General features: G+C 56.5%; 1 protein-coding gene across 1 annotated transcript in view; it reads right to left on the reverse strand.

Moving 5' to 3' along the window:
• VIPR2 (vasoactive intestinal peptide receptor 2) overlaps positions 1-11,868 on the reverse strand; it is a 76,519-nt gene that overhangs the window by 5,439 nt on the left and 59,212 nt on the right. Inside the window, exons 6-9 of the mRNA XM_007463987.1 lie at positions 8,456-8,597; positions 1,957-2,107; positions 1,248-1,308; positions 242-311 (exon numbers count right to left, since the gene is read on the reverse strand). Coding sequence (XP_007464049.1) covers positions 242-311; positions 1,248-1,308; positions 1,957-2,107; positions 8,456-8,597 — 424 coding nt within the window. The remainder of the gene's footprint in view (positions 1-241; positions 312-1,247; positions 1,309-1,956; positions 2,108-8,455; positions 8,598-11,868) is intronic.

Below are 11,868 nucleotides of genomic sequence, written 5' to 3' on the forward strand. Positions count from 1 at the left end.
CCCCCCCCCCCCCCCCCCCGAGGTTCCCCTGGAGGACTGTCTCTTTCCCGCCCTCCGATTCACTGAGAATTCGTCCTGAAGGTGGGCCAAGCCCACCATGCAAGAGCTCAGCCTCAGGGTACTTGTCTCAGAAGACCCAGTAGAACGGGCCCTTTGTAGTTACTACCAGACACTGGGCTCGCTCTCTGCCCAGGTGTGCAACCCGGCAGGCAACTCACGTTTCAATACAGAAATGACTTACTATAATAGAAATTAAAATTGGTGTTCGTATAACCCACCAGGGAACACTGTGGTCATTGGTATCCCAGCACCTGTTGAAAAGAGAGAAGGAAAATGACGTTACCACCAATTCCATCTACAAACCAAGCACAGGAGGATAAGCACACTGCAGACTCACCCTTTACACGGGGGCTTGCCAAACAAAGCGCCCCCGACCGTGAGCCCTCTCACTCACGCGGCTTGTTAGGTGGTCCCTCCTGACTGCCACGCGCTCTCTCCAGCAGGAAGCTGGGGTGGGCGGCTTGTAAAATGCCTCCAGCTCACTCCGTTACCCACACCCCTTCCCAGCAGGGGCAAAGACCCACCCTCGTCCTGGGTCCTAGCTGGTTCTGACAGCAGGATGTGGAGTCCTTGGAACCCAGCGTACGCTGCCTAGACCCACGGCCCTGGCTGCCCCTGCAGGTGCCTGTGGCGTGTGAGTGAGCCAGGCTGAGGCCAGGAGAACCGCCCCAAGTTCCAGGGACAGAAATACACCAAATCAACTGGGACTATGTGAGCTCCCAGCTTTGGGTGGTTTGTTACTGGCAGTGGACAACTGGTAGACCCTGGGTCCTGCATGAGGCACAGTGCCGGTGGTGGGAGCTCTTGGTGCTTGAGTCTGGGCCATGGTCTGGCTCACTGTGCACACAAAGCAGAAGCGCTCTGGGCCCTGGTCCAGCTGCGCTGCCTCAGAGAGCTGTGCCCCAGCTGGCCGTCTCAACCCGGCCTCCTCGCTGGGCTGGCTGCTCCGTCTCTGCCTGGCTGACCCCAACCTCAGCTCCGCTGCCAGACCCAGCTCAGCCCCGCCTGTCCCTTGGCTCTTCTGCAAACACTCCAACCCGTGTTCCTCCCTATGCAGTTCAACGTCCTCCCCATCCACGTCCAAAGGCTGCCTTTGACCAGATACGAAGCTTCTCTCTGGTTTCCCAAGACCAGTGATGCCAGGACCTCAGTGTTGCTTGGTCTCGCTTTACAGGCATGGCACTCACCCTGTGTCTTCTAGCGAAAGCCTGGCCGCAGTCCACGCACCTGTGCAGACGGTAGGGATGCCTGCGGAAAGACACCTGGTGACCACAGCCCCGCGCTGGTTACTTGGACCAGCCCAGCAGGGGCACATGTGGGAGCTTTCATTAGCCTGATGGTCAAGGACAAGGGCCTTCTGATGAAAAGACTAAGTGGGAACTCTTCATAAATACATACAGGCTTATGCTCATGCCTTACTAAGCAGTGAAGATAACTAAGCATGTGTCTGAAGGCTTCACGGTCCTGAAACGCATCTCTGTGTTTCTGGGTGTCGGTGTCAACGTGCTGGAGAGGCTGTGTTCAGACTTGGCAAAGACCTGAAGGGGAGTCCCTCGCCGTGAAGGTGGGGGCCCCGCAGCTGACGCACAGCCCCGCTGATGGGCACGTTAGTGGGACCTCATGATGGATGGTCTCCCTGCCTCTCTTCCTCCCGGGCCCCTTGCTTCTGACTTGCCCACCATCAGGGTTTGCCCCAGGAAAGAGAGTCAGAGCAGTTTTAAATCAGGTCCTGGCTCCCAGAAATACTAAGCTGCTGGCTCTAGAAAAGCTCTTCCTACAGGGGCGGCACAGCATTTTCCTGAGCTGAAATCACCTGCATTTATAGGTCAGAGAGGACAGCAATCAGGAACCCGGGGGGCTTGGGGGTGGCAGTGGGCTGTCGGGGGGAGTCCTTACCCCATCCAATCAGGAGATAGGCCCCAAAGTGCCGGCTGGGGGAGAAGATGGCCCCCAGGAGGGTGCGGAGGTGCAGCCCCTCCACCAGGAACCAGTAGAAGTTGGCCGTGATGCAGTACTGGAAGAAGACCAGGCTCAGCTTGCAGCCCACCTGGGTGCCACAGACACAGTGAGAGAGCGCACTGCGTTCGGATGAGGACTTCTGGGGAAGGCAGCCGGCTCCAGGCCCCAACGCGGGCCCGTGCTGCACGAGGCGCGTGGACACCCCACACAGAGGTGCCGCCTGGAGGTGTATGCCTGTTCCGGTGAGGCCCTGGAACTCGCCGGAGGGTAGCATGGGGCCCAGGCAGATGCACACAGTGTCCCCCCTGAGGGTGACTTGTAACTTTGAGAGTGACCATGTGGGGCCTGGCACGCTTGGCTGACCTCCCTCTCCTTCCTCCTGACACCCCTCCTCCTGCATCCCCCCTCCTCCTGCGTCCCCCCTCCTCCTGCGTCCCCCCTCCTCCTGCGTCCCCCCGCCTCCTGCGTCCCCCCTCCTCCTGCGTCCCCCCGCCTCCTGCGTCCCCCCTCCTCCTGCGTCCCCCCGCCTCCTGCGTCCCCCCTCCTCCTGCGTCCCCCCGCCTCCTGCGTCCCCCCTCCTCCTGCGTCCCCCCGCCTCCTGCGTCCCCCCTCCTCCTGCGTCCCCCCGCCTCCTGCGTCCCCCCTCCTCCTGCGTCCCCCCGCCTCCTGCGTCCCCCCTCCTCCTGCGTCCCCCCGCCTCCTGCGTCCCCCCTCCTCCTGCGTCCCCCCGCCTCCTGCGTCCCCCCTCCTCCTGCGTCCCCCCGCCTCCTGCGTCCCCCCTCCTCCTGCGTCCCCCCGCCTCCTGCGTCCCCCCTCCTCCTGCGTCCCCCCGCCTCCTGCGTCCCCCCTCCTCCTGCGTCCCCCCGCCTCCTGCGTCCCCCCTCCTCCTGCGTCCCCCCGCCTCCTGCGTCCCCCCTCCTCCTGCGTCCCCCCGCCTCCTGCGTCCCCCCTCCTCCTGCGTCCCCCCGCCTCCTGCGTCCCCCCTCCTCCTGCGTCCCCCCGCCTCCTGCGTCCCCCCTCCTCCTGCGTCCCCCCGCCTCCTGCGTCCCCCCTCCTCCTGCGTCCCCCCGCCTCCTGCGTCCCCCCTCCTCCTGCGTCCCCCCGCCTCCTGCGTCCCCCCTCCTCCTGCGTCCCCCCGCCTCCTGCGTCCCCCCTCCTCCTGCGTCCCCCCGCCTCCTGCGTCCCCCCTCCTCCTGCGTCCCCCCGCCTCCTGCGTCCCCCCTCCTCCTGCGTCCCCCCGCCTCCTGCGTCCCCCCTCCTCCTGCGTCCCCCCGCCTCCTGCGTCCCCCCTCCTCCTGCGTCCCCCCGCCTCCTGCGTCCCCCCTCCTCCTGCGTCCCCCCGCCTCCTGCGTCCCCCCTCCTCCTGCGTCCCCCCGCCTCCTGCGTCCCCCCTCCTCCTGCGTCCCCCCGCCTCCTGCGTCCCCCCTCCTCCTGCGTCCCCCCGCCTCCTGCGTCCCCCCTCCTCCTGCGTCCCCCCGCCTCCTGCGTCCCCCCTCCTCCTGCGTCCCCCCGCCTCCTGCGTCCCCCCTCCTCCTGCGTCCCCCCGCCTCCTGCGTCCCCCCTCCTCCTGCGTCCCCCCGCCTCCTGCGTCCCCCCTCCTCCTGCGTCCCCCCGCCTCCTGCGTCCCCCCTCCTCCTGCGTCCCCCCGCCTCCTGCGTCCCCCCTCCTCCTGCGTCCCCCCGCCTCCTGCGTCCCCCCTCCTCCTGCGTCCCCCCGCCTCCTGCGTCCCCCCTCCTCCTGCGTCCCCCCGCCTCCTGCGTCCCCCCTCCTCCTGCGTCCCCCCGCCTCCTGCGTCCCCCCTCCTCCTGCGTCCCCCCGCCTCCTGCGTCCCCCCTCCTCCTGCGTCCCCCCGCCTCCTGCGTCCCCCCTCCTCCTGCGTCCCCCCGCCTCCTGCGTCCCCCCTCCTCCTGCGTCCCCCCGCCTCCTGCGTCCCCCCTCCTCCTGCGTCCCCCCGCCTCCTGCGTCCCCCCTCCTCCTGCGTCCCCCCGCCTCCTGCGTCCCCCCTCCTCCTGCGTCCCCCCGCCTCCTGCGTCCCCCCTCCTCCTGCGTCCCCCCGCCTCCTGCGTCCCCCCTCCTCCTGCGTCCCCCCGCCTCCTGCGTCCCCCCTCCTCCTGCGTCCCCCCGCCTCCTGCGTCCCCCCTCCTCCTGCGTCCCCCCGCCTCCTGCGTCCCCCCTCCTCCTGCGTCCCCCCGCCTCCTGCGTCCCCCCTCCTCCTGCGTCCCCCCGCCTCCTGCGTCCCCCCTCCTCCTGCGTCCCCCCGCCTCCTGCGTCCCCCCTCCTCCTGCGTCCCCCCGCCTCCTGCGTCCCCCCTCCTCCTGCGTCCCCCCGCCTCCTGCGTCCCCCCTCCTCCTGCGTCCCCCCGCCTCCTGCGTCCCCCCTCCTCCTGCGTCCCCCCGCCTCCTGCGTCCCCCCTCCTCCTGCGTCCCCCCGCCTCCTGCGTCCCCCCTCCTCCTGCGTCCCCCCGCCTCCTGCGTCCCCCCTCCTCCTGCGTCCCCCCGCCTCCTGCGTCCCCCCTCCTCCTGCGTCCCCCCGCCTCCTGCGTCCCCCCTCCTCCTGCGTCCCCCCGCCTCCTGCGTCCCCCCTCCTCCTGCGTCCCCCCCTCCTCCTGCATCCTTACCCTCCCCTCACTTTCACTTTTTCTCCTCTGTTCTTCCTCACTGTGCACTCTTAACAAGAGATGAAAAAATAAAGGAATAAACAAGAGAAACCCTCCAAATAAATTATTTCCCCAGGAGTTTTGAAAGGGAAAAATTATGTATTACATAAAGCAAATGCATTTTTAATCTCTCAGACCTTCATATAAGTAAACATATCAGGTATTTCCACGTCATGAGCAAACATGAAATTGAGGCTTCAAATCACTAGGCTTAACATGAAATTGAGGCTTCAAATCACTAGGCTTACATAAGTGGAGCTGAATAAAAGAACAGGACTTTTATTTCTATCCTTCTATATCTTTGCAGCCGCCTCCCCTAATACGTGCATGTTGATGGATGGGCGGATGTACTTCCATGTATGTGGACATACTCATACCCGTGTATGGGGTGGACAGAGTTGCAGGCAATGCACGGCAGCCTCTCAAGCTGCCTCCCCGGGGTCATGAGGAGCTTTGACTCACAGCGGCTCCATCCTCTCCAGGACGCTCCAGCCCCTTACCTTGCACCAGGTCTCTCTTGCCTAAGTGGAGTGTGGTTCCGTCTCTTTCTAAGGTGGTTACGGTTTACTGATGCTGAGGGCGGGGAGGGGGTCTGCATGTGGAGGCGGCCCACTGGACATCGGGGCTGGGCCGCCGTAAGTGGAAAGACGCATGTGACAACACTGCTGTGGAGACAGGAGACGCGACCCAAGACCTTGTTGGGACAGTGACAGAGGCGCGTGCTGGGTGTCAAGGAGGAAGAGCTCCACACCCACGGGTGGAGGGAACCTGTGGTGAGCCCTGCTGGAGGGCACGTCCTGCACACGCAGCATCCATGGCACCCGTGGCATCTCCGCCTTTGGAAAGCTGTCTAGCACTATTTGTTGCAATTTAAACACATGTGCCTTTTGGTCCCTCCAGTCTTTCTCCAGACCCACCTGACTGAGGTGAGAGCACTCGTGTACGAAGATACACGTACACTGACGCTTGTGGGGACAGAAGATACAAAAACAGGGTGTGTCTGTTATTGGTGGGACGGTCACACAGATTATGTCACACCTGCACAGTAGATTCAAAGCAGACCCTGAGACACCGCTAGACTCAGCGGATTTCCAGGATATCCTGTTGGAGGAGGAAAGAGGACACAGTGTGTTTAAGATGATTCCAATTCCATTTTCTTGATAAAATGTTTAAAACGCCAGGTCTGCATTTCTCTCCTGTTGCTCATCCACCATCAACACACTCTGAGGACAGGAGGTTTTGGGGGTTGACGGGCTGTCAGCTGACCTCGTCTTCTTTGGCGTGGAGAGGCCGATGGCCATGCGGCCGGGATAGCGCCCCGCAAAGACCCCAGCAGGGTCTCAGCCAGCCCCGTCCCCTGTCTCAGAGCCTCCGTCACTGCTCACAGCCAGATGTCCAGGGGGGCCGATCTCTGTTGTCTGCGGGGGGCCTGAAGGTCGGCTTCAGGTGGCCTTCTGGGCGCTCATTTTCTCTAGACTGGAGCACGGTTTCCACAGGTTTAGATCAAACCCAGACCAACAAGTGCAGAGAATGAGGCGCCCACACATGTGCACGCTGGCCTAGGTGGGGACGGAGGCAGGGGTTCTATCTCCTGGTCCACGTTTTGATCCAATAAAGACACTGGCTTCTTTGAGGCCCAACTTCTTGAAAAGGACGAGAAAACAGCACCTACCACGAGGGTTGTCAAAGGCAAAATCAGGTGTCACACCTGGAAATACGTGTCCTCTCAGGCTCTACGGGGCCAGATGGCATTTCCCTAGAGTGCTGGGGAGACTTACAGCACCTGTAGGTGCGGGCTAAGAGCGAGTCAACAGGATATTTTATTTAAACGTGAAGATGACACAGCTGCAGGGCTGGGGATATGGGCCTTGGCGCCTCTGTGGGTCTGATGCCTGGAGCCCTCAGTGTGCAGCGAGTGGCAGAGGTGATGGCCGTGGTGATGTCCACGTGTGCGGTTTCACTCGTCCTGTGTCCACAGCTGCTCCACACTTGAGGACATGGGCTCCCCCAGCACCACGCAAAGCCCCTTCCTTTGGAGCCGTCTTTCCAGGGACGGAGCCAAACTCATGAAGGGACAGAGTCTGAAGGGTGTGTGTGTGCCTGGGTCTGTGCACCTGTGTCTCTGTGTGAGCGTACGCATGCCTGTGCGTTTCTGTGTGCCTGTGTACCTCTGTGTGCATGTGTTCTGCGTGTGTGTGCACTTGTGCACCTGTGTGTGTTGATGGGCTCTTCTCACTTCCCCTTCTCCTGCCCCCTCTGCCATTCTGACCCAGGCTGTGGGCCTACATGGCAGCTCAGTGGGCCCAGGACCCTCTGCAATGTGCAGACCCCCAGCCCAGCCTCCAGCCCTTGTCTCTGGCTCTCCGCCTCCCCCCGACCCACCCGGGACAGCAAGCAGCAGCCTGGTCAGCATTCAGCTTTGGGCCGGGTGCATCCCTGTTCAGATGCTTCAGCCTCACTGCAGAGCCCAGGGCCTCCGCGCTTACCCCTAGGCAGGTGGGACTCAGGGCAGGGACACCCAGGTCCCTGTTGCTGCCCGTCCCTCAGCCAGATCCTCCGTCTACACAGCAGGAGAACGTTGAGAGCATCGCTCCAGGTCAAGGGCCTGCTGTCTGTGGGTCCGTCAGGGTCACTACGTCCTTTAGTGAAGAGCTAAGTACGGAGTGCTGCTTCGAGCAGAGCTTTGAGACACAGAGATGGGACTGAAGGCTCCTCAGCGGGAGGACAGCCAGGCACCCCTGCTCCAGGCCTGCGGGTGCACCCCCAGCTGTGCAGCGGAGGCTCGATCTAGGGACGAGAGCCCAGGGGCCGCACTTCCACCTGCGGCTGGGACTTGCCAGGTGGAGGATCTTGTTGCTAATTTCTTTATTATATTCAGTCCACATGCCTCCTGGTCAAGGCTATCCCAGGAGTATGTTGATGTTTATTTTGCACCTGCAGACCTAAGAAGCAGCTGAAGTTCTGCGGTGTGATAAAGGCTCTACTATGTTAAAACGACATTGACTCAAATCTGCTCAGTCCAGGGCAACGGTGCCAGCACATGAATCCATCCGCTTGGGATGCGGGTGGACAACAGCATTCCGGCTAGTGTGGAAGAGCTGTGACCAGGACTAGGGTGATGGGTAGAACCCAGGTGGAGGGTGCGATTGGGCGTCGGAAGACTGGGTAGAAGGACTTGATCTCAGAGGAGCTCAATATAAACGCACTAAACTGGACTATGCCCTAAAGGCCCACTAATGTCCACCACAAGCCAAGCCTGCACCGTAGAAACTAACAGTTAAGGTGATTCATCCTCGTGCAAAGAGCTGGGCCCGCGGGTCATGGGCGCGCACGGCGCTCCCAGCAGGTGCTGCGGGGACGCACTCACCGCGCAGGTGATTTCCACCCAGCAGTCGGGGGAAGCATCTACTGCTCAGAATCCCGGACGTGTGCGGAGAAAACGGCGTTGTGCGCGCCCACCCGTGCCAGGAACGTCTGGCTCGAGCTGGCGCCGGCGCTTCGGGGCAGCGGCCTCATGGGAGGCCGGCTCTGCCTGGGGCCAGCACTCCGGCCGTGACCTCCCACCGGGCAGTGCCCGCGTGCCCACCTTGTGTCTCTGGCCACCGTGGGCCTGCTCCGAGCTCCCACGCCCTGACGGGGACCACCGGCTCTGGGACTCTTCCCGATGCCAGGTGGGGAGGGAGCAAAAGGATGGGCGGCGGGGAGGGAGGTCGGCGGGGCTGGAGTTCACACAGGCACCCGCCGCCCTTGAGAGGATCCCGCCCACAGGGCCAGCCTTACCCAGGAGGATGGCTGGTCGGGGCAGTGCAGAGTCCCTGAGCTGGAGTACAGTACGTCGTCCTTGACAAACACCGAGATGGCTCGCAGGATGAAGGAGAGGAACAGGTTCAGGTGAATGTAGTTCCTGGTGCAATGCAGCTTCCTGCGGAGTGGGGAGGCGGTGGTGGGCGGGGAGAGGGTGATGGGGGAGGGGGAGGCACGGATGGGCACAGAGGGGAATTGGAGGGGGATGGGAAGGGGGAGGAGATAGATAATCAAACACTGATTTGGGGCACACTTTCATAGTTGCCTGTGTGCCTTTAATCTTAAGGCTTCTTTTTTATGGAAGTTAATCATTTATTTAACTATTCCTTATTGTATATTTAAGACGTTTACAGCTTTGCATTATGATAAATATTTTTGTGCGTAAACCGTTTCCCTTATTTCTGACTTAGCGCCTTAGATCAGAGTCCTAGAAACAGGATTTCAACATAAAAGTATAAAGCAAAGCCGTGCTGAGTCGAACCTGCAGTGGCATGCCCCCACTTCACAGATGTGCAGACCACCCATCTTTGCAGCAAATTTCCGGCAAGACCCACATCAAAGGACCTGTCTCTGAACTTAACTTTATGTGATATTTTGCTTCTCTAAAAAATGCTCAGAACATTTTGTTTATAGTTATTTTACAACACTTAAATTCTGCTTTGGAGAAGACTTAATTGGATATTTGCTTTAACTGACTTTTGTTTGGAGTCTTTAAGAAACAAGCTGTTCCACACGGATGCGCTTCCAACATGTTAAACATTAACTCTTTAGGTTCAAGTGAAGTTTACAATGTTTGAAGAACATTAAACAATGTTACTAAAGTAGACTTCCACCTGTGGCTACGAAGGGAAGCTCATCTGACTTCCCTCCCACTAGCGGGGTCAATGTGATTTTAAAAATTATCTACTTGGAGAGCAGCGGAAGCAGCTAGGACTCGAAGGACAGGGTGCTGGTGAGGAGGGAGGCACTGAGGCTCTTGGGGCACCCACCTCCTCTTGTCTCCTGGGCTGTTGGTTAACCTATGTCTCAGGGCACAGCAGCCAATTAGAGAACAGGGGCCCAGAGCTTATAACATCGTCACTGGATGGAATGGACAACAAAGGAAGTTAAGGGCTTTCAAGTTAACAGACTCCAGGAGCAATGATTCTGGAGAAAAGGAAAACACAGAGAGCCCCAAATTCAACAGACAGTTCTCTACTAAGGTTTCCCTTTCCTTTTTCCATTTCCTAAGGTGTTCATGTGTTGGACGAGTAGAAAGATTCCCAGGCCTTCATCTGAAACCCCTAAAAGGCTATGACGTAGGAATAATGACAAACCAGCCTTCACAGAGCCTGAAATACGGCCTCAAGTCAACTCGATCCCTGCCTGGCTCAGGCTGGTCTGCCCAACTTGCTAGAAAAATTAAATCCTCTCTGTAGTAAGAGATCATCTAAAGACGCTACAATTTAATTATACGTAATCTCAGTAAATTAATAAGTATGCTATAAACAGTACCAAGTGATCAAATACAGTTAAAAAGGAAAAAACAAAAACAAAAATAAACAGAGAATAGAAGGAGATCCAGACGCTGGCATTTTAAGACATGGACTGTAAAATTACTCTGATTAATATATCCAAGAAAATTGGTGAAGATATGGAGAACCATATTAGAGGATGGAATTAATTATAAAAATCAAATGGAAAATTGAAAACTTAAAAAATAACCCTGAAATTAAGAATTAAATAGCTGGGCCTAACATTAGATTAGACACTGTAAATCAGAGTATTATAAGTTGGAAAATAGATCAGTAGAATATGTCTAGATGAAAATAGAGAGAAACAAAATAATGTAAAATATAAAGAAATAGGAAATATATGGGAAATGATGAAAATGTTAAACATACGTGAATATGGAGTTTCTGAAGGAGAGGAGAGAGAATAAGGTAGAAGCCATATTTGAAGAGAAACTAGCCAATAATTTTTGAAATTGATAAAATACAATAACAGATTAAAGAAATTCCACTAACTCCAAGAAGGAGGATTACAAAGCAAACCACACTAAAGCCCATGATAGTATAACTGCTAAAAACCAAAGACAAAGAAAAAAATCTTCAAAGCACCCAGAGAAAGACTCACCCTTCAGTGGAATAATGGTGAGACTGGCAGCTGACTTTTTCAAAAGAACTAATGATGTACATCTTTAATGTGAGGAAAGAAAATAACTGCCAACAAAGAATTCAATACTCTCAAAAATATCCTCAAAAATGAAGGCAGGGCTTCCCTGGTGGAACAGTGGTTGAGAGTCCTCCTGCCGATGCAGGGGACACGGGTTCGTGCCCCGGTCCGGGAGGATCCCACATGCCGCGGAGCGGCTGGGCCCGTGAGCCATGGCCGCTGGGCCTGCACGTCCAGAGCCTGTGCTCCGCAATGGGAGAGGCCACAGCAGTGAGAGGCCTGCGTACTGCAAAAAAAAAAAAAATGAAGGCAAAGTTAAGATGATTTCAGGCAATCAAAAATCATGAGAATTCACTCCTGGGAGGCCTGTGCTGAAGGAAACACGAAAGGGAGATCTTCAGGCAGGAGGAAAATGATCCTGGATGGAAACATGAAAATTTAAGGAGGAATGAAGAGCACCAGGACAGACAGACAGGCAACAGTAAATAAGCACTGACTTCCAGACAACAACAGCAATCATGCCTTGTGGTACTTATAAAATGCTGTGAAGTCTTGAGTTGACTGGAAAGCAGTAAAAATAGTAACTGGAGGTTAACACCTATGAGACAAGGATGCATGTTGTTAATATGGGGTGAAAACCAGAAGAAGAATAGAATATATAACTTACAATCTGAAAGGGGAAAATTGGAATAATAAAAATACTTGACAATTTGAAAAGAAACACGACGTGAGTGCAGGAGCAATGAAGCAGCTGAGACAACTGAAAGCAAAGAGATAGAAGACGGATTGAAACTCCAAGTTGTCAGTAACTAGTCTAAATGTTAGTGTAAAATACTGTATGTGAAAATAAAAATAGTCAGACTGGAAATAAAAAGCAAATCTCAATTAAATGGAGCTTGTAAAAAAAAATAAATGGAGCTTGTAAAACACTCAAATTAAATATAAAACAGGGAAGTTCAAAGTGAAAGCACAGAAAATATATCTTGCAAATATCAAATAAAAGAAAGCTAATATAACTACATTAATATAAAAGTAGATTGTTTTAAAGTCAAGGGACATTACTAACCATGGACAGTTTAATAGGAAAATAAAACATTAAATGGGTATGCCTCTAATAACATAACCTTAAAATATATAAAGCTAACAGTGAAAGAAATAAAAGAAGAAATAGGGCTTCCCTGGGGGCACAGTGGTTGAGAGTCCGCCTGCCGATGCAGGGGACACGGGTTCGTGCC

Source organism: Lipotes vexillifer, unplaced genomic scaffold (assembly GCF_000442215.2).
Source record: "Lipotes vexillifer unplaced genomic scaffold, Lipotes_vexillifer_v1.1 scaffold2094, whole genome shotgun sequence".
In the NCBI taxonomy this organism is placed as follows: domain Eukaryota; kingdom Metazoa; phylum Chordata; class Mammalia; order Artiodactyla; family Lipotidae; genus Lipotes; species Lipotes vexillifer.